General features: G+C 36.0%; 2 protein-coding genes across 2 annotated transcripts; one reads left to right on the top strand and one right to left on the bottom strand.

Annotated features, from left to right (window-relative positions):
- The first annotated feature begins 661 nt into the window (after positions 1-661).
- atg4db (autophagy related 4D, cysteine peptidase b) lies at positions 662-7,852 on the top strand. The gene is made up of 11 exons (XM_051106612.1): positions 662-777; positions 1,314-1,611; positions 1,861-1,944; positions 2,022-2,195; positions 3,566-3,866; positions 4,186-4,247; positions 4,438-4,586; positions 4,670-4,748; positions 4,833-4,909; positions 6,574-6,693; positions 6,806-7,852. Exons 2-11 carry the CDS (start codon positions 1,419-1,421, stop codon positions 6,968-6,970), a joined length of 1,404 nt encoding a protein of 467 aa, XP_050962569.1. The 5' UTR covers positions 662-777; positions 1,314-1,418; the 3' UTR covers positions 6,971-7,852.
- A 1,764-nt stretch (positions 7,853-9,616) lies between these two features.
- LOC127162736 (galactose-3-O-sulfotransferase 4) lies at positions 9,617-11,772 on the bottom strand. Its single transcript, XM_051105598.1, has 3 exons — positions 11,666-11,772; positions 10,922-11,194; positions 9,617-10,523 (listed from the first exon to the last, which is right to left on the bottom strand). Exons 1-3 carry the CDS (start codon positions 11,770-11,772, stop codon positions 9,617-9,619), a joined length of 1,287 nt encoding a protein of 428 aa, XP_050961555.1.
- Between the last annotated feature and the right edge of the window lie 11,977 nt (positions 11,773-23,749).

Here is a 23,749-nt window from a genome sequence, read left to right on the forward strand (position 1 = left end):
AATATTACTGGTAAGTATTCATTACATCTTAGTACTTATTTATTATTTACTTTTCTATATATTTACTTGTACTTATTTAATAGATACTAGTACTTATTTATTAGACACTGGCATCTTAACAATTCTTATCTAGTCACAACTACTTCTATAGTAGCCTTATATTACAACTACTCAGAAATTGTCACATAGAGTTCAATTAAAATATTAGTAACATTTGGAATAAGTTCCAGTAGCTAATCAATAAGTACTAGTATCTAATTAATGCTAATCTAACAAACAAATATCTAGTACTAGTAAATAAGTACTAGTATCTATTAATAGGTACGAGTATCTAATGAATAAGTACTAGTATATTTTAAAAGGTACTAGTACCTAAAGAATAAGTACTAATAGCTAACGAATAAGTGCTAGTGCCTAATAAAATAAATAGTAGTATCTAAAAAAATAAATACTAGCGGCATAAATATAAATACTAGTACGTTTTAAACATTACAAGTTATAAACAGATTGCCATACTTATTCAGGACTTTCTCAGATCTGCCTCTACTTGCATAGTCACTCAGTTGACCAATCAGAGAGCGCTGCGGAGCCATACAGCCAATCAGAGGACAGATTTGAGCTTCGACCGTTGCCAAGTGAAGAAGGAGGGAAGGGGCGGAGTGACGGTCATGCAGTGAAACCAAGACTGTGGCGTTGCGGTATGTTTGTAGTGCGGAAAGTTTCCAGCTGAAGTCCTGCGATATTCACAATGACATGACAGTTAAATCAGCCTTTAAGGTAAGTATTTTAGCACATAATTAAAGTATAGTCGCCTTCGTGGCTGAAAGCGAGCCGTCTATTTATCCGAGTGGCGAATCTGTACATGTAAACATATGATTTCCGCATGAACAAACCTCTGTCAAACTTACATTATGAAGTTACTCTCACAGCTGAAATTCATTATAATCCTCACAAATAAGATTATGTTATTGTATATTGTATATTTAGACATGGTACCATGGTAATACCACATTATGACTAAGTACTACGCTGTGCCATGCACATTAAATCTCAAAGTAACGTTACTATAATATCCCACTAGTTTACCATAGTAGTGCCGTCTTTAAAGGGCAGGTACACTGCAATCATGTTTATTTAGTGCAGTTATCTAACACTTTAATTAGTGTAAGGTCTTTTTTTTTTTTTTGCTTTTGCTTTGACACATTTGTAAGAATCCTTCAGTCACATGGGTGTCACATGGCTCAGTATTTCCCTCCAAAGAGCTGTGTACCTACCTCTGACCACATATTAACATTTATTTCACTGTCCCACAGCTTCTCTGGCACCTGTAACGTCCAGAAGAGCTTGAACGGCTCGCATCCCTTCTCTGATTGGACAGCAGGGATTCAGGACGTCATGGCAACAGTATTCCACAGGTCATGGATGTGAGTGATGAGTTTGACTGTGGGATGGAGCCCACAGATGACCTCGCGTCATTTGAGGTGGTCAACGTGTCAAACCTGGGACTGCTGGATCTCAGCGCGGATGACGATGGATATGTCCAGGAGACAAAGGACAAGACCAAACTCAAAACTAAACTCGTTTCAGCGTGGAATAATGTCAGATATAGAGGTGTGTGAAGCAGTTTTTATCAAAAACATGCTTTTTTGTCATTACTGTCACAAATTTTGTACAGTAATGTATGTTTTTTATATCAAAATATAACTGGTGGATGTCTGTTTGTTTGATAGTTCTACTGTTTTGACCTTTACCTTCCTCCCTCACTAAACGACCCATTTCACTAAACCCGATTTTGAAGTCATGCTCCACCGCACACATTTTTCTCTTGCGTGACTTAATATGAATCTGTTGTCTTCTCAGGTTGGTCTTTGAAGAGCAAGCCGCGTCTCAGTAAGAGAAGTCCTGTGTGTCTGCTGGGACAGTCCTATCAGCTGAGTTACAGCGGTAAGCAGGACAGGACTGTTATGTATGATTATGTATGTGTGTGTCGTGTTTTACTGTAATTGTGTGTTTTCTCTCAGGAGAGCGGGAGAGTTTCCGGCGGGCGTTCTCCTCCCTGCTGTGGATGACCTATAGGAAAGGTTTCCTGCCGCTGGATGGCTCGGGCCTCACATCTGACGCGGGATGGGGCTGCATGCTCCGCAGTGCACAGATGCTGTTAGCTCAGGGACTAATGCTGCACATGATGCCCGCAGGTACAAGTACGCTGCATGATACACTGCATAAACCTTAAAATGCATTTGGACATTCTTGACCTGGAAGATGTTCTAAAAGTTAAAAAGAAAACAAAAAATTGTTTTTAGTATGGGATTAATCAATATTGGTCTGACTAAACTTGAAAATGTGTTAAGACTAAAATTTTGCATCTTTTAATTTTTTAAGTATTTATTTCATTATTATTATTATTTTTTTTAAAAGTTTTAAAACATTTTTTATAAGAGACCTAAACATTTTAGACCCACAAGAAATGTTGAAATTTTCTGAAAAGCACAGTTTTTAATATGGGGTTAATGAATGTTAATCTGACCAAAATATGAAAACATTCATAATTTAATTAATTTTATTTATTTTTTGTTTTGTTTTAGATTTTTAAAACACCTTTTTTTAAGAGATATAACCATTAGTGACTTGGAAAAAAGTTAAAAATTTTGCTCAATTTTTTTTTTTTTTTTTTAAATAATTAATTAATTACATTTTTTAAGGTATTGGTTTAATTAATACTTGTCTGACCAAACTTTAAAAAATGTATTAAGACTGTGAAAATTCACATCATTTATGTATTTGTTTGTTTGTGTGTGTGTGTGTGTGTGTGTGTGTGTGTGTGTGTGTGTGTGTGTTAAGACTTTTACATTTTTTTTAAAGAGACATTTTCTCACCCAGAAGAGGTGTTTTTTTTAAACATTCTTAAAAAAAAGAAAAAGAAAGAAAAAAAAAAATTTAAACTTGGGATTAATTCATATTAATCTGACCAAACTTAAAAAAATGGAAATTCACTTTATTTATTTAATTATTTATTTTATTTATTTACTTATTTATTTTATTTTTTTGACCACTAAAACTTTTTAAAGACATTTTCTCAAAACATTCATAATTTAATTTTTTTTTTTTGTTTGTTTTGTTTTAGATTTTTAAAACATATTTTTAAGATATATAACCATTTGTGACTCTGAAAATGTTTTAAAATTAATTAATTAATTTTTAAAGTATTGGATTAATTAATACTTGTCTGACCAAACTTGGGGAAAAAAAGTTTAAACATATTGCATTAGTACGACCAAGCTTTAAAAATATGTTACTCATCATTTAGATTTTTAGGGGTTTTTGTTTGTTTGTTCTTAGATTTTTTAAATTATATTTTTAGGCAACATAACTATTTTTGATCTGGAATAAGTTTTTAAAAGGTAAAATTGCGTATATTTTTTTTTAGGATCAGATGAATTAATATTAGTCTATCCAAACTTTTCCAAACGTATCCAAAGTTATTTAAAATTGTAATATACTTGCACAGTATACTACTGTAGCTACATATTATGTACAAAAGTAAGCATGCCGTTCCTCTCTTCAGGTTGGACGTGGCCTGCAACGCATCATCAGACCAAAGATGACCTGGAGGTGTTAGACGCTCACATGCTGGACGACTCCCTCAGAGAGAGCCAGCGTGACTCGGGAAAACCTCGCAGACGCAGTCTGGAAACCGCGTTAGAATGCGAGTCTCACGAGGAGCAGACTCACCGGAGGATCGTGTCCTGGTTCGGCGATCTGCCCTCCGCCCCGTTCGGGCTGCACCGGCTAGTGGAGTTGGGCAGAGCCTCTGGGAAGCGGGCGGGTGACTGGTACGGACCAGCCATCGCGGCCCACATATTCCAGTAAGTGGATAAAGCACAGAGAATGCATGAACTGATCTGAGAACTCATCTGACACATGGATGATAGGATGAGCCACATCTGAAGACGATATACTTGTATACAATATACTCATGTATGTTTTTAGTCTTTTTAGTTTTAGCTGAAATGCACAGCCTTTCATGGTGTATCACTGCCATTCTATTTATACATTTAAGTAATGTCATGCAACACGAGAAAAGAAACATCAGCATATTAATTTTCATATTATATATTAACTTGCATGTAAGTAATGAACCCTTTCAGTGATAATTGAGGATTAATATTTGTTTGTGTGTTTCAGGAATGCTGTGGCAGCGTCTGAAGTGTCCGATCTGGCGGTGTATGTGGCGCAGGACTGCACAGGTCAGTCAGTCATGATTTAGCAATGAATCCTGTTTTTGTTTTTTTTTAGGAAGCCCTGTTCGGTGCTCATCTGGACATGGCCTTTAGTTTAGCAGGGAATTACAAGCAGTCATGGTTCAGTCACCAAATCATGGTTCATTTGTGTAAGGGCTGTTACATCCCAACTCTAAATGTCTGTGTTTCTCTACAGTGTACATTGGAGACGTGTTAAAACTGTGTGGGACGTCCCGTATGGATTTCTCATTGAGGTGCAGGTCTGGCTGGAAGTCGCTGGTTCTGCTGGTTCCTGTGCGTTTGGGGTCCGATGTGTTGAATCCTGCTTACGCACGATGTGTCAAGGTGTGTTACGACACACACACATGCATATGAGGAGATGTTGTTGTGATGATCTGAGCTCACGTTTTCTCTCTCTGTGTCTGCAGAGGTTGCTGGAGCTGCGGTGCTGCATGGGAATCATTGGAGGGAAACCCAAACACTCGCTATTCTTTGTGGGATTCCAGGGTGAGTCACATGGTGTGTGTTTGTGATGTGTAATGAATCACTCAACATCTGTGTGTTTGTTGTTTTCTCTGTTTCGACATGCAGATGATCAGCTGATCTATTTGGATCCTCATTACTGTCAGACTGCTGTAGACGTCCAACAAGACAACTTCCCTTTAGCGGTGAGCACATAATTACAGGAAAGTTCGCTTGAACATCAGTTTAGTCACCCTTAACATGTCTATACAGTAACCAGGGCCTATCAAAGTCCAAAGAAAGGACTAAAACTATACTTGTGCATATTTATATGATGATTTATGGCATTTTTTGTCCTTTTTGGAGCTTGTGTGAAAAAAAACAGCATGAACATCCTGAGAAGCACTTCAGTTTCTCTTTTACAGGGTTATTGTAGTTAACTAAAACTATCAAAAAAAACAAACAAACAAACAAAAAACTCTTTTTATCCAATGAAAAAATATACATTAACTGAACTAAAAGAAAAATATTAAAACATTTCAGTTTGTGTTTTTAATTTTTGTTTAAGTTAAAGTACTAAAATTATTAAAACAAAAACTGAACAAATTATTAATAAAAATGCATATTAAAAAAACTAGTAAAATAGCAAAAACAGTATAAAATTAAAATCAAATCTAAAATTAAAGTAAAAACAGATAATAAAATCTAAACTGAAAATAAAACTGTAGTTGTATTTTAATGGTTCTGTTTGTTGTCGATATGTTTTTTTGTTTTGTTTTTTTCCATTAAAACTATTTAAAATTTGTTTATTTGAATAAATTTTAACGGATACAAAATTGTAAGAATTGTTTAATTTCAGATAGTTCTCTAGTCAACATATTTTAATTTTTGTTTAAAGTACTAAAATGACTAAAACAAAAACTAAAATTATAATGAGCTCTACATACCATACATATTTTAAAAAAAAATTAATAAAAAATCTAATAATAATAATATAATAATAATAATAATAATAATAATAATATTGAGGAAAAACACAGAACAAAATGACTTACAACTTCAACTAAAACTATAATGGAAAATAAAAACTGATTCAAACTTGAATTATTATTGAATCAAATTATTGTTGTTAAAGTCTTTGTATTCATTTGTATTTTTTTATTTGTAAGTTTAAGTACTAAAATTACTAAAACAAAAAACTGAACGAATAATTACTAAAAAAACTGCAACAGTACAAAAACAGTACAAAATTATAAATATAACAGAAAATAAAATTTTATAAAAACTGAAGAATAAACTGAAAATAAAAAGAGTTGTATTTTAATGCTTCAGTTTGCTGTCTATATGGTTATTCTTTTTAATTACAGTTATTTTTTTATTAATTTAAATAAGATAAAATAACAAAAATAAATAAAATAACTGTTAACATAACTAATATGAATGACAAGAACATTACTTAAAATTTTAACCAAAATTAATAATAAAAACATTCAAAATATTAATAAAAACTGTAAAAGTATATTTATGCCTTCACTTTTTGAATATTGGGTTAATGCAAAATGTATCATTTTAATTTTGATAATAATTTGCTAAAATAAAATGTAATAATAATTCTACATACACATTTTTTTGAAAAAATCGATACGAATAAAAAGGACAAAAACAGGAGTAAATCACTAAAAATTTAACACAATTTAAAATGAAAACAGAAAATAAAAATTAAAGCTGGTTCAAAATATTAATATAAATCCATAATAGTACATATAATAGTTTATATTATTATAGATTACTTGTTGTAACATTCAAAAACATGCATTTTCTGAATATGTGTCTGTTTGTCATCTATGTGTTTGTCTGTCTCTTGGTACAGTCGTTTCACTGTAAAACTGTAAGGAAGATGCCATTTAACCGCATGGATCCGAGCTGTACAGTGGGCTTCTACGCCGGCAGCAGAGCAGATTTCCAGACTCTGTGCTCAGACGTCACTAAAGTGAGAGCAAGACAAGCACATAATACAAAACCAACACTTATTGGCCTTTCACATTATAAATGTAAAGTCCTGCAATATCAAACTGTCCCTCCATTTTTGCTTTAATGGACAGGCTCTGACATCCCCCGAAGAGAAGTACCCCATCTTCACATTTGTGGAGGGACATAAGGAGGAGGAGAGGAGCTGTACGTCAGACTCAGTCGCTTATATAAAAACCAAAGACAAACTAGGCAGAATCAAAAAGAAGAGCAGTGTGGATGAATTTGTGCTCCTGTGATGCACAGACTCTATTTCCTGTTTGGTGCTCTAGTACTTCCTCCAGTCTGAGTCATTTGATCGGGATTGCCACACTCACTGGTATGTCAAGGAAAGCGGGTGTCCAAAATGTGGGTCAATATAGGTGGTTTTGCTGTTTAGTATTTAAACGTTTTTACAAGACTTTACAGACTGCTGCTGTTAGTTTCTTGTTTTTCCTGTAGTTGTCGTGTGTAAACGCACCATACAGGAGGATGTGAAGAGTTCGGGGAGCAGGTGGCTAAGCAGATTAGTGTGGATGTGTTTGGTAAGACGCTAATGACAGCAGACAGTGAGGCTCTTGGACAGATGAGAGGTGCAGACGTTACTCTTTGACAGGCAAATATGGGATTTGGCTGTTGTAAACACTGTGATTTAGTCTCTGTTTATGTGTTTTGCTGTTTGTCTAACTACTGCATAAACAGAAAGCTTTTATTTTCATGTTAAAGTTTCAGAGAGTAAAGTAAAACAGGTCTGGGTTACATTTCACATCACCTATTTTTTTTGGTGTTGTGACTTGATTTTAATATCAATCACACACATTTCCACCCAAATTCTTATGACATGCGTTTTCATAACCAGAACTTTTGAGGTGTTTAATGTCCTGTATATTTGTTTTTGTTAGAGTTGATTTTCATTCGATTTCGTTTTTTTTATATTTGGGTAGCATTAAAGATAGACATCTTTGTAGAGTTATACAGACAGTTTTAACTTCTCTGGTTAAGTAACAACTACTGACAATCAATATCAATTATTAAAAGTAGTTCAAAATTTATTTTATTTCTTAATACAACCTTTACTTATTGTGAACAAACTTTTTATTGAAAAAAAAAGTAAATAAAAATTGTATTTTTTTACCTCTTGAGATTTTAGTTCTTGATATGCATTTTTATTTGTTTTTTTATTTTTACATTTTTATGATTTAACCCCATGCAGTTCCCTCTTCAACCCTCTGGGGTCGCAAATTAGACTTGAATGGCCTCTCAAGTCATATTTGCGCCTGAGACATGTAGATAATTTTGATACCTGACTTTGCAAGCCATAGACTTTAAACATGCATGGCAAGAAAACAGAACGGTTCATTTAGTAATCTTTGTTCCAAACTGTAGCAAAGAACACAAATGTAATGTCCGCACACTGATACTGCTCCATAAAAGTATTGAAATTGCTCTGCATTTAACCCGTCCAAGTGCACACATACTTTGAACACACACCCAGAGCAGTAGGCAGCCATACTGCTGCAGCGCCCAGTGTGCAGTTGGGGGTTCAGTGCCTTGCTCAAGGGTTTTACCTCAGTCATGGATTTGAGGGTACTGGTTATTCCATCACCCACTGACAATTCCCGCCAGACCTGAGGGTTGCGGGTTCAAGTCTTTTTTCAAGGAACATTCACACCTTTGTGCCACTGTGCTCTTCCCTTTTGGTCATTCATGTTAACTGGATTGGTTGATCTGAAACTAAACCCACCCCCAATCCAGACAGCGATTGGGCCACTGAGCACACAGACTTTCCTCAAAAGTAATTTCATTGGTAGACTTGTGATTTATCCCACCACAGGCCCTTACAAAAAAGTGACTTTTTTGGTTGCATTTAGAATATATCCCTCCCAAAACCTTACAAGTGAATAATGTGATTGGTTGCAAACCAGGTGGGCAGAATGACTGATTGTTTATCAAATCTTTGCAAGTGTAAGTTGATATGTTTCTCCATCAGTTTCATCTATAGGTCATCAACGTAGACCAGTGCTTCCCAATCCTGGTCTTGGAGTACCCTCAACTATGCACATTTTGTATTTCTGCTTAATCCAGACAAGTAGGGATAATTGCAGGTTTGAGAAATGGGTGTGACGAAAGGTCTTCATGATTGGTCATCAAAGCTGTCTGTCAGGGCTGGATTAGGAGTAGTTTCTGTTCTACTAATTTACCTTTTGGAACGCCATTCGGCATGCCCATTGCTCCAGGCTGCTTCTACCTCTGTCTCAATCTAGAGGTGTCAAGTCCTGCTTCTAGAGGGCCACTGACTTGCAGAATTATCTTAAACTTTAATAAAATGCACCTGAACCAACTACTCAAGGTCTTACTGAAACTTCATAGCCTTCTTAAGCCTGGCTCACACTACAGGATTTTTAAAATTCAACCGATTATGAAATCTGGTTGCAGCGCACACATACGGAGAATCTTTGCAGATTATCTTCCCTGAAATCTTAAACATGCACACACTACAAGATTTGGAAATCGTGGCGCATCACACACTACAAGATTGGAGGGAGTGCCTCACGTGATCTAAAGTCTAAAGGATTCTAAGCCCGGACACCGCTGACCTAATTCAACTAATCAGTTTGTTAGTAAAGAGTCCAAGACTTGAAACAGTTGTGTCCGATGAGGACAACATCCAAAATGTATAATGTTTGGGGTTCTCCAGAACACAGGTTGGGAACCACTGATGTAGACAGCCATTCTGTGAAGGAGTGTTTTTCTCTCCTGTTTTATCCAGGACTGGCGTTCAAATGGTGGAGTTGCTCTATCTTGGTTCAATTCGATCAGACTTGTTCTGTGAAGAGTCGATGGAGTCCCATTGACCAAGACCAGGCCTGATATTGTTGTGAGTCCCATCCGGTCCATGTCAGGGTTCAGTCGGCCGGAGCGGCTCTCATATCTCTACCATACTGCTTGAAGTACAAGTGCGAGTGATACTGAAGCTCAGGCAGCATCATCCGAATGCAGTACCCCTGATCCTGCAGCGACAGGTTCCCCCGCACCTCGTATCCCACGATGGTGGTTGTCTCTGTCTGCCATGGCCGTAGCAGGTCCTCCAGCTCTCCCGGAGAAACCTCAGCCCTGGACACGCATTTCTGCCGAGTACTTTCCATAGAGGCCCTGAACCGTGTCACCTCCGCTTTCAGCTTGTTCAGCCCAAACTGATTCGCCTTCTCCCAGAACACCTGTACGAAGAAGTCATACAGGAGTGTGTCCAGCACGTTCCACGATCGCATTTTTGCCTGCATGTTCTTGTCCAGCTCCGTCACACTGTTTCCAGCACGAGCGTTGAGCCGAAGGTAAGCCAAATCCTCATGCTCTAGTCCAAGAAGAGCCCCCAGGAGAACCAGGGACTCATCAAAGTGCTCTGCAATCATCACCAGGTGAAATGCTTCTTCTAGTTGCGCCAAGTGCTCTGGCCAGGAGCCGTTCCACTTCTGGTTGTTGAGCCCCATGTCGAAGCTCATTGGATTCTTGGCCAGGCCATTCCAAGGTTCCTTCGGGTCCCAGAAGGTCTCCGGAGAGTCCAGGAACACAGCGAGGGCAGATTTGCCTTTGTTGGCGGCAGCTCGGTACGCGCTGACGAAGGCTGGGACGATGGAGGTGTAGTACCCAAAGAGCGACTCAAAGGTCTTGACTGGGTCTCGCAACAGTGTGATGAAGACAGCATTCTGGGGCATCACCTTCCTCACCTCCCTCAGGTCCAGACGCATGTGACTGCAAAGCAAGTCAAACTGAGATGAACCCTCAGGCAGCTCGTCCACAAACGCCACTTTGAACCTGAGACAGAGAGAGTGCGAGAGTGAAAAACTTGGTTCTCATTAATCCTTGAACAGTGTTTAATGGTCTGAAGAGGGAGATCAAGAATATGTTGTTAATGACTGACTGACTTGATCCATCCACCCTACACTCTTGAGAAACTCTCTTAAAATTGTGAAATGGATTGTCTTTTAGTGTCTAACATGTTTATCATGGTCAAGTTAGCCACATGCTCTAACTAATTTGCAGTCAAAATTCATCTTTCTCCAAACAAAAGTTGCAGTGTATGCCAACAAACCAATTCACTAGAAACATAATCATACGGTAAGTAATTCATTATAGTAGATGTATTTTGGAGGCTTTTAACGACTAAATATTTTTCCTGTCGTCTTTGACCAAATATAGTCACAGTATTGTACCTGTCTGGGTAGTTAAACTGGTACGTGCGGGAGGGAAAGGCGAATGTGGCACTCTCTCGTTCCCCGAATCGAAACAGGATGTTCTGCACCGTGCTGCTGCCGGTCCGGTGAGTCTTCAGAAAGACAACGGGTGGATGCGCTCTTCGCCCTTCAGCTCTGGCTGTCGGTTTGTGTTTAGGCGGTTGGTGTGTGTTTGGAGTGAGTGGTGACGAGTGTTTCTCAGCAGCTTTTCTCTCGTTCCTTCTGTCCGCTGTAGGTCTCAGTTCATGGGTTCTGGATGGGAAACATCTAATTAGATGTCTTCTGCTCTATCAGCTGACCAAATTTCTAGTCATGTCATTGGATTTGAACAACCTTAAATTGCATAACTGACATGAGTACTAGCAGAAACTGTTTAATGACTCAGAAGGCACCAACAATGGGAAGTGCATTTAGCTTCACTTTTTTTAAACCCATATTTTAAGCCTTTCTTGTGTGTGTAGGTTTTTTTTTTTTTAACATGCACCCATGCATAAACATGATGAGAAACAACAGATGAGTTGTTTCAGCAGAAATTGACTTATGTAAGCAAGTAGCACATAATATAACAGAAACACCTAGTGAACACCGTTCGGTAAACAGCTTTTGCATGAACCAAAGAAACCAAACCACATGATGTGTGACTTGTTTGAATAAAAGCATCTGGCAAATACAAATGTAAACACATTTAATTTGTTTAGTACTCTGCTAGTTAAAGTCTCTCACCTGTTGGTCTGCAGTGAGTGTGTGGCCAGGAGCGTGAGGAGCAGTAAGAGCGCCAACACCAGCAGTAAACCGCTCACCCGGTGCCTCCACAGCCAGCGCAGGCCCATTTCCACAATCACAAGCCTCAGCTGAGCTGCTGAACTGTCGGCGGTCTGTCTGTGATGTGAGGATTGTGAGTGCAGGACGGGCCGCGTCTCTCATGGCCTCCTCTCACCCCTTTAATCCTGTAGGCTGGATCAGAGAAACACCCACACATGCTCCTCACAGCTTCTGCCAGTCTTTGACAAACAGTGCTTTATATTTAAGAAGTACTGTCACAGCAGTCTGTTGTATTTGTATGTATATTTATTAATTTATTTTTAAAGTGTTAGTTTAAACAGGTTGTCATGGGTTGGTTAATGTCGTCCAGTAAGCCCCTGCTGGTAGACGCGGTAACTACACCATTATGAGGGCAAAAGCTTCTGTTTCCATTCATAAAATCCCCATTTTGGTTTTTGCGGGTCTTTAAAAATCAGTCTTTAAAAATCAGATCGTACATCATGAAGACATCTATCTGATGTCTGCATTTACATCTGCAAGACGTATTCTTTAGAGTGTTTGCTCATCTGCAGTACGTCTATTGGATGTTTCCTATCAGATGTCAAATAGATTGATAGTTTATGATTTAGAATGTATGTAAAACTGTGCTTAAAGGAGAAGTCCACTTCCAGAACAAAAAATTACAGATAATGTACTCACCCCCTTGTCATCCAAGATGTTCATGTCTTCATCTCCTTCAAGATACATTGACTTGAGATGCAAAATGAAGATTTGAAGTCTTGTCTTCTGAGAAACTGGGCGAAATTAAGTGAGTTCATGCTTAAAGCAAAAACAAATATGTCATATGGCATCACTATCATATGGGATATGAAAACTAGTTTTCTTATTTAATCTTATATGCTTTTATATGCTGCATTTGACCTCACAGCTCAGGATAGCTCAATTAAAGTGTAAAATATCACTTCAGAGGCGAAAGGAAACCATATTTTCAGTGTTTTTTCAAAGTGTTCATCTGTGTATGCTGATATTTCCCAAAATGCAACACTACAAAAGAGTTTGCAGTGGTTCGCTGTGGATTTTTCCAGTTTAACTGGTCTATTAGTTTGCTCACTATGTAACTTGTATGCAAACGACATGTTTATTACATCATATCCACCTTATTTTTTGCCTTAAGAGCGGGCGTGACCATTTGTACAGTTCATGGGTCTGGCTTCTGGTCTCATCCACATCCAGCTATACAAAACAGCTCATTTTGCTGCTTGATATTCCAAAACTGGTGTGTCTTACCATATTATTTTAATGTATCATCTTAATTATAAACACACCGGTTTGTATTGCAAACAGTTTTACCATTTACTGCACGTTGTTCCCTGGTTAAAAAACAGCATATGCTGGTAGGCATGTTTTGATGCTGGGATGCTGGTGAGGTATGTTTGGTTTTGGTCCTTGACCAGCAACATGACCAGCTTAAACCAGCACCAAAACATAGCTAACCAGCATCCCAGCATCAAAACACACCTACCAGCATATGCTGTTTTTTTCACCAGGGTTATTATTCTTGTTATTTCCATAGCGGCTAATAAACCGGAAGTCTCACCCATAGGTTTGCACGTTCTTTTGTCTTTCTTTTGCTTAATGATTATGTTTGGTCTTGTCTTCCTTTCACATATTTTATCATTTCCAGCATTTACATGCTGCACAGAGACTAAGTATTGATTATCGCATACAACTGACAAGATGTGTGAGGAGTAAAGCGTCTCTGATGCGGCATCATGTGGTTATAGTGATGAATATTGATCAGTGGCGTCCTCTAGTGGTGGTGGTGAGTGATATCAGCATTACTTTCTTCTCTTTCATGAGTAATTATTCACATATTTCTGTTTATTTGTCAATGTAAAGCAGGAACGACGAGTCTCATGCCGTAAATGTTTGTTGTTATACGAGGTAATTTGCATGTTTTAATGAGAAACGCCAGGCAAGATTTTTCTCTTAAACTATAATTACTGAGACACCTAATTAGAAATTCACTGGAAACCAAATTACAGCTTCATTCAGTCAGCTTTGATGACTAAATATAGTTGTTGTGGTTTTACTTCATTGCCTGTTAAGAACAGGTCTTTCTTCACCCTAAAATAGTAGAAAGTATATTTTGCATTAATAAAAAATGAAGCTATTTTTGACCGTTTTTTTTAATTAATTTACTTTTTATTGATTTTATTTTTTATAAAAGTTAAGCACATTTTACTCTCAAATGTTCATGACTGTAAAGCAGAATATTGTTTAAATGATCCTTAATATACAAGGTTTTGCTTCTATATTTTATTTTAATAGTTTATCATTTTAATTTTTAGTATTTTGTATGATGAAGTTTATTGGTGCAAAAATTATGACAAGGTAAAAAATGCAGTTTTTTCACATGACTCTCTAAATGTAATCTTTTCTTGTTTTCTTTGTATTTTGAGGTGAACTGTAGCATGACCCAAACACGTTCCTGACCTCTTTCATGAGACTCACCCTTGCACGCATCCTGCGCTACGCTTGCAATTTACTACGAGAGCTGGTTTACTCGTTCACTGCTGACATTTCATGCCAACTTTAAAGGTCAGAAATTTGCAGCATGCACTGCTGAAAAGATTTTAAACCCACACTTTTCAAAGAGGCTTTCATGCATGAATGTGTCGCTCATCAACACAGATCCACACCTTACTGATGAATTTCACCCCAGCATCGCAAGAAAAAAGTCACATTTTATATAAATAATATTTTTATAGCATTTATGAATGATACAGTCGTTCACAGTGCATTAAAAAACATTTACAGACACAACTTTTGATTTGGAAAAACTAATAAGTGTCAAAATGACAGTAAATGAAAAAGTAAGGTCTCATTTGTTTACATTAGTTTATGCATTAATGCAGTAAGCAGTACATTTACTGCATTTATTAATTGTTAGTTAATGTACAGTACTTAAGAAAATATTTATAAAATATTTACAGTCAGCGTGTTCGTTCACAGTGCATTAACAGATGTGAATTTTGAATTAAAAATGTATTGTAGATAATTAAAATGATTAGATGCTGTAGACATATATTGCTAATTATTAATTAATTTGAAATGCATCCAAAATGATGAGTTTTCCCATTATTCTTAGCATTTAATACTTTTTTTACTTAATGAGCAAAAAGGGCAACACAACAAATACTTCCAGGAAATTTAAAAACTACAATTATAGCTTTTTTGCTTTAAAATAATGATCTGGAGTGTAAGAAAGCATCATGAAAATGTTAATGGTTTTCATATCATGTTAAATCTCAACAGGTTTTCGTGAGATTGTGCCTCATATCTGGCATTTAACCTGCTGCGGAGGTGAAGGGCGAGGCGAGCATATTTCCAGCGCCTACTAGAGTAAATACTGGCAGAAATATGTGTGGAACGACATGCAGCTCCAGCCGCTGAAGAGAGCTATCGGTCCTGTCTGATCAGCAGCTGAAGGTGTGTTTCAGACTTTGCATACACTAGAAGTGAAGTGCGCTGATGAGATGTAGACGGCTGATAGGTTTCTGAGGCTTAAATGGTGAGACCTTCAACATAAACCCATCAGTCAGCCCACCCTTTGCTGAGAAACATGCACTTTCACAACACACACGGACCTCACTGTGCACTGATAAGCTTTTATTGTTGATGTTATTACGCACTTTCACCTCTGGCACACATCAGGCAGTGCTGCATTCTTCAAACGCTGCTATTCGCTGCTAATAAATGACATTGTTACGGGCAGATGCTCAGATGACAGATGCTAAAAAGTTGCACAACTGGTAGTCGGAGCACTTGGATAATCATCAGTCCACTTAGGCAATGACAAAATGCAGATATCTTTAAAAATATATTTTTAATGGCTAAAAGAATGTTGCCATGTTAATAGATACCAAAATTTCAGTGAAATTTCACAATTCTTTTCATTTTGATATCACAGCAAAAGCTACAAAACAATCTGAGATGGTAATTTGTACCAAAAATCATCTTTTTTTGTATTTTACAGTAAGTCACTAGACACTAAGGTGAACAGGGTGAAAAAATAACCGATAAATAGTTCAGTAATCACAGTACATTTAGACAGATGATTAAACAATTAGACAAAAATAAGTTTTCTGGAATGCAAATGAATGCTTAAATATGCTAATGAAAAAATAATATCTAAATGTCTATTTGCATCATTGCAAATGTCTATCTGAACACTGGATAAATTTAGGTTCAATATTTTAAATTTATTTTGTTGAAACAAAGGTTTTTACAGAAGGAATTTTGAATCATTTATTTTATCACTATAAATCAGAAAATACTGTCAATAAAAGTGTTGTTTTAGTATTATTTATATAGGGTACAATGGGGCCAAAGGCACGCCCTAAGAAAAAATGTGCTTTTCATTGTGCCCAAAGTGTATGATTGCAGAAGTATATATATATATACATTTGTATTGAACATTTATGGAGCAACAGATTATTTTAATAATATATATATATATATATATATATATATATATATATTTTTTTTTTTTTTTGATAAATAAAAGAATTAATGTTTGTTCAATAAATATACTGGCATTCAAATATGTTAACGTAAAACATATATTTTAAAATACAGAAACCTTTTAAAATGTAAAGATTCTGAAAGCACTAAAGGGGATGCCATAGTAGTTTAATATAGATTTACAGTAGTAACAACAAATAATATTTTATTATATGATATGATTAGTATCATGTTTTTAAGTATGATGGTTTCATTCTAAAGATGCTGATTATCTCTAAAATGGACACTCAACACAATACATGATATTTACCAATGTAAATATGTTAGATGTGAATCTAACAATGTCATGTCAACAAATGAAAAAAGTCAGCCTTCTATTAATTAATTATTAATTAATGTTAATTATTGTGCCTTTTAGCCCCAACAGCATGGACCCTTTTTACCCAAATACCATACTTTTACATACACTTTCGTTATTTAAGAACTGTTGCTTTAATTATCTTAAACAAAACTGAAAATCATTGAGAATCATTTGCTGCGTAAATCTGCAACATTTTTTAAAACATCAAATATTAGATCAAGCAAGCACAGAATAAACTTTGTGCTGCTGCCCGCGATCGGTCAAAGATCAGGCAAATTTGCACGTGTATCTTGAAAAGCTGATATTTTGTAAAGTGCTACGCCATGTTTTTCTGCCATCTAGTGGTTTAGAGGAAAATAATATCAAAGGCGCATTTTACCCCGAGGCGCCTTTAGCCCTGTTGTACCCTAGTAGTTATTCATATAATAGTTATTCATTTTTTAAATTAGCTTTTGTTTGGATATTTTCATTTATATATTTTTTTAGGTTTTAAGTCATTTTGTTGTGTGCTTTTGTTATTTGCTTTTGTAGTTTTTACTTTTTATTTTCATTTGATTTTTTATGTTAGTAATTTTGTTATTTTGGAACTTATTATGGTTTTTAATGTTTTCCATCTAATATGTATTTTTATTTTATTATTTCATTTATTGAAAGCGATTTTAATTAGTTTACAACACTGGTCCGCAAAAGTATTTTCACCACATTTTTAAGAATGAAATGTTGTAAAATCAGGTGAATGATATGTAAATAAACACTTCTACAAAAACCTTCAGAATATAGATGGAAATAAAACTCTTAAGTCTGGTGTATGTATGTATATTTATCGAAGCAAAATCTCAAAAGTGCCAGAAGAACTGTGATTTTAGAGTCTTGCCTTAATTTAAAATTTAAATTTTAGAATTTTAGAAGAGGTTGCAAATGTTACGCTAAAAGCTGACAACATGAGTAGAATCTCATAGACATTCATTGAAGGAGAGACATGAGTCTCACCTAGAGACCTGAAGATAACAGCATGGACTTTTAACCGCCCACAGTACTTAACTTTCCTGCTGGTGAGTTTCGCACAGCTTAACCGCCCTCAAGTTTTAATCAGAAGATATAAATATCCCATTCTCTGCATAATTAAATCATCTTCTGTGTTTATAATCATCTGTAATTAGTTGGAGGAGCTGGACTGATGTATCTGGGACAAGACTCTCCCTGTAGATTTGTGCTGTGTGTATGAATGTGTGTTAGATCATCATTACACACATACGCAAATGCTGTGTGTTTAGTCTTGAATGACAATAAAATCGTCCTTTTATGTAAGCAGAACCTGCAGGGCATCGAGACTGTTTGGAGAAAAACCTGAAGAGGTTCAAACATCAGTTTATGGAGTTTCTGTGTGATATCATATTGCAACACAGACCAGTCCTAGATTCTGACTGGTCCAGAATAATAAGCAAAATAAATGCTTCATATGCATTTTTATCATTAAAAGTTTTAAAACTGCACATGCTTTCATTTTTAGCATGTTGGCATGAATTTGTACAATATAAATTGTAGGAAAACATGATTTAAAAAAGTAAAAAAAAAAAAAAAAAAAAAAAAAAAGACTGAAGCTCCGCCCCTAAATATAACCGTCGCTGGGGCTTAAGCATATTGCAAACTTAAAAAAATGAAATCATAGTTCACACAAAAAAATGAAAATTTGTTGTTAATTTATTCTTAAAATCTTTACTGTTTACCTCTTTGCTTGAATGAGCACCTAACCAAGCAGCTTTTAGTCGGTCAATGCGGCGAATTAATGCGACCAGCTTTTCCACACGAGCCAAATCTATAGGCGGGAACTTGATCGCCTTCGCGGGAATCGTCAGATCGCGCGGATTCTTATTGAAACGGCTGAATTTTGGCGCCAAATTTGGACGAACAACGGACATGTTACCTCACTTTCAGCCAAAACAAAATCGTAGGACACGTTCGGGAATTCGGTCCGCGTCCGGTCACTATGTAAACAGCGTTCGGCATATAAGCAGCGTTCAGTCACGATTACAGTGTGTGTGTGTGTTGTCCGTACACAGGTATGTAGGTGTGTATGTGTGTTAAGTGCCTGTGTAGGGTGTGAAGGAGACACACCTGTTTCAATAGTATGTGTTTTGAACACAATAAACCGCATTTCCACTTGCCGTTCTCAACAAAGCCCATGTTTTCCGTCGAGAAACGCGGAGGATTTCAGATACTAGTATGCAAATAAACTCATGATGTCACACATATCGGACAGGTCAAGCATTCCACACATGATACGGGTTTAGTTCACTCAGGGATTGTGACTCACGTTTGCTGAACTCTTGATGATGTTTGAGTCTAATATTAGTGTCACAATTAACCGTTTTTTAAGTTAAACAGGGACATTTTTGCCATCTAGAATGTTTAATTAAAAGTGGATTTTAGTTTGTGTTCATGAAAAAAGGAGAAAATCTATAATATTTCAAAATACATTGAATGTTAGATAAGTGATAAAATAACAGGCTGATTTACTATATGGAGAAAAGAAAAAGAAATGTAATTTGTGTCGCTTTTGTTTTCTTTTATCCTGGATCATTTCTGACCCTGTCTATACTCTGCAGGATCAGCAAATACCATCTCATCATCTCTTCTTTGCTACACTATTGTTTGAATAAGCTGATTAGCCTATGTATTTTCTTTGACGTGAATGTAAATAATCTAATCAGTGTGACGTGAGGGTTACAGGCTGATTTAATCTGAGGATGAAATTCAGCTCTGTGAACAGCAACATGTCAAAGGGATCAGTATTGTGATTGCATGCAGTGCAATATGCTGTATACATAACATACACTTAATGTCTGAATGTCATTGGATTAGACAAGCAAACAGTCAATTCACATTTGTTTCTATAGTGCAAAGCAGGAAACAGGAAAATATTATGGTGTTATGGAAATATTATGGTAATGTGAAATTCATCAGTTATGAAACAAATGTAATTTCAGCTGTAAAGCAGCCCTGCTGAAGGTAGTAGTGTAGAAATAACAACATAAAAGTAAAATAGAAGTGTCATCTATTGTGTAGAAAAGAACGAAAACAATGCGTATTGTCTTATAATGTAGTTCATGTGTGACTGAAGTGTTTTTATGGTCAGTGTAGGTCAGGTCACATTTTTGTGGTGTAAAAGAATGTTATGATGTAATGATGCAAAGCACATGATTAATTTTGAAGGTCATTCACTAACTAATTACACCCCCCTTCTCGTTCTCAGTCTCCATTTTAATCAGTGTGAGAGCCGGCGTGTGTGTGTTAGCCATTTGTGTTTGCTTGTAGGGTGGATCCATAGCTGGACTGAATCCAGATTCAATGTTGTCTAACATTAAAAAACAAATATAATCTAGAATGCATCCAGTAAAAATAAACATTTAGTAACGCTGACTAGGAAAATCCTCCTCTTCCACATGCAAAAACTAACAGTTGTGCAAGTTATTCAAGGCAAGTCTTTGCTTAAAGAAAAGTGAGCAGCAAAATGATATTCAAATGAATAATTTAAAATCAAATTCAAATAATGGTCCCAAATTCTCAATTCTGATTGGACAAGCTGCGTTTGGAATGTTCAGAGCATTCTAAAGTGATGCGCTGAATTGCTACATTACTTGGCAACCATAAACAATCTACTGTTACAGTTACACTAACTTGTTTATTGTGATATTGTAATTATGATAGTTATTGAGCCTCTCAAGGGCTTCAGATGCAGTGATTCTGTACAGACACTTAATAAACTTAACAAAACAGAAACAGCATAACATCACTTGCTCAGCAATGGATCCTCTGCAGCGAATGAGTGCCGTCAGAAAGGGAATTCAAACAGCTGATAAAAACATTATAAATATTTACAAATGATCCACACTGCTCCAGTCCATCAATTAATGTCTTGAGAAGCCAAAAGCTATGTGTTTGTCAGAAGCAAATCCAGCATTAAGATTTAACGTTTTTAACGTCAAACCACTGCTTCTAGCTAAAATACGACTCCATAATTCATAATAACGCTTCTTCCAGTGAAAACGTCCATCTACCGTTGTCCTCTCACATCAAAATCCATCCACATATTTATTTTGAGCTGTTTTGGCTTGCAAAAGGTGCTTGATCCGTGCATATTTCTCTTTTGATTCAGACAAGACAACTTTTTCACTAGAGGAAGCATTATTGTGGATAGATGATGGGTTTGTTTTTTACAAACATGCAGCTATTCACTTCATGAGATGTTATTTGATTACTTGTGGATTATTGTGATGTTTTTATCAGCTGTTTGGACTCCCATTCTGATGGCACCCATTCACTGCAGAGGATCCATTTATTCTATTTCTATCTGCAGTCATTCTATTTCTTTAGTTAACATTAGCATTATTATTATATTTATATTTTTTACCCCATTGTAAATGTTCTAGATTAAGCAAATGCATCTGGACTGGACGTTTCTTCAGTTGTAAAGAAGTTATGCTTTTTGAGGAAAACATTTCAGGATTTTTCTCCAGATAGTGAACTTTTATGGTGCCTGTGAGTTTGAACTTCCAAAATGCAGTTTTAATGGAGCTTCAAAGAGCTCTAAATCTAGCAAAACGATTGGTTATTTTTTTTTATAAAAAAAAAAAAAATGTCAATTTATATACTATTTAACCTCAAAAGCTCATCTTGTCTAGCTCTGTGATGCACATGCGTACTATGTGTAATCCGGGTCAATACAGTTAGGGTATGTCGAAAAACTCCCATCCCATTTTCTCCTCCAACTCCAAAATCGTCCTAAGTAGTGATGTAGGACGATTTTGAAGTTGGAGGAGAAAATGAGATGGGAGTTTTTCAACATACCCTAACTGTCTTGGAATACCGGAATACACAGAGTTCACGCAGAGCTAGACAAGATGAGCATCTGAGGTTAAAAAGTATATAAATTGTCTTTTTTTTTTTTTTTTAGAAAATGACCAATCGTTTAGAGGCATTTGAAGCTGCATTTAAACTACATTTTGGAAGTTCAAACTCGCACCATAGAAGTCCACTATTAGGATAGAAATCCTGAAATGTTTTCCTCAAAAAGCATAATTTCTTTACATCTAAAGAAAGAAAAACATGAACATGGATGACAAGGGGGTAAGTACATTATCTGTACATTTTTGTTCTGGAAGTGAACTTCTCCTTTAAGAATGCTTTGATATTTGTACTGAAAACAAGACTTTGTGCAGTCCTAAAAGCATTAACATGCAAACAAAACAGTTCATTTGGCTCTAAACACTCACTTGAGACGCCCTGCGGCCTAAACACACTCGCGATCAGCGCTAATGTTGAGAACGGCGTGCTAACACGCCGCCACATGCTTGCCGGAGCTCGTTCAGCTTTAATGTGTCCCTCAGGTGGTTTGTCTGTCTGTGGGACACTAGTACATGCAACGTCTTCTGTCAGGGGTCAGAGGTTACCGTGCATTGAGTTACCGTCCTGTGATTCAGTTGGCTTAATTACAGAGTGTAAGTATGTCGTTTGTGGGTGGCTAAATGCTTAGTCTTCTGACTTATGATGATAAATGAGTAGCGACCGAGAGAGAGAAAGTGTTTCTAATGTTCATCTGACTGGATGGACAGCATTCCTGCTCCACCACACACCAAACACTCATGCATTTACACACCTGTTATACAGGTGTAAGAGCAGATGAATATTTACAGCTGAAGTCGAAAGTTTACATACACCTTACAGAATCTGCAAAATGTTAATTATTGTAGCAAAATAAGAGGGGTCATACAAAATGCATGTTATTTTTTATTTAGTGCTGACCTGATGTTTACAAGATGTTTACATATAGTCCACAAGAGAAAATGACCCCGTTCAAAAGTTTACATACACTTGATTCTTAATACTGTGTTGTTACCTGAATGATCCACAGCTGTGTTTTTTTTTTTTTTTTTTTTGTTTAGTGATGGTTGTTCATGAGTCCTTTGTTTGTCCTGAACAGTCAAACTGCCCACTGTTCTTCAGAAAAATCCTTCAGGTCCCACAAATTCTGTGTTTTTTCAGCATTTTTGTGTATTTGAACCCTTTCCAAAAATGACTGTATGATTTTGAGATGCATCTTTTCACACTGAGGACAACTGAGGGGCTCATATGCAACTATTACAGAAGATTCAAACACTCACTGATGCTTCAGAAAGGAAACACAACACATTAAGAGCTTCTGGGAAACATGCAAGGGGTGAAAACATGAAAAAATATGATATTTAGGCAAAATAAATTTTTTTTTTGCATTTGAAGATCATGTTAACTTATTTTGTCTTCTGGGAAACACCCTTGTGGACTACATGTAAATGTCTTTTATGTGAAATATTTTATTTAGGTCAGTACCTAAATTAAAAATAACATGCATTTTGCATGATCCCTCTAATTTTGGCAAAGCGTTAACATTTTGCAGATTCTGCAAGGTGTATGTAAACTTTTGACTTCAACTGTATATATAGAGATCTCAGATGCTGCTGGATCGTTTCCTTATAGTGTTATGAATCTAATGGTGTTTTGGTGAATTTTAGCGGATGTATGAAGTGAAGTTTACACAAACAAACACAATGCTTACCGACTGCCTGTTTTTAGATCTGTTTTTTAGCATTTCACACCAAATAATTCTCATTATCGTACATTTAGACACTTTTATTCAAGTTCATTAACTTGCACTGAAAAGTGTTTGAAAGCGTTGAACTTTGGAATATTTATTTTTTGAACGAAGTCTGTTTTGCTCTCCAAGGCTGCATTTCTTGTTAAAAAACACAGTAAAAACTGTAAAAATTGTGAAATGTTTTTATAATTTAAAATAACTGTTTTCTATGTGAATATATGTTAAAATGTAATTTATTTTACATAATCAAAGCTGAATTTTTAGCATCATTACTTTAGTCTTCAGTGTCACATGATCCTTGGGAAATCATTCTAATATGCTGATTTGCTGCTAAAGAAACTGCAATATTTTTAGTTTTTCAGGATTCTTTGCTGAACAGAATGTTCAAAAGAACAGAAACAGAATTCTTTTGTAACATTAAAAATGTCTTTACTGTCACTTTTGATTATTTTAATGCATCCTTGCTGATAAAAATATTAGTTTCTTTCAAAAATAGAACGTTTTGAACAGAAATGCATATTATAAT

This window comes from Labeo rohita, chromosome 3 (genome assembly GCF_022985175.1).
Source record: "Labeo rohita strain BAU-BD-2019 chromosome 3, IGBB_LRoh.1.0, whole genome shotgun sequence".
NCBI lineage: Eukaryota > Metazoa > Chordata > Actinopteri > Cypriniformes > Cyprinidae > Labeo > Labeo rohita.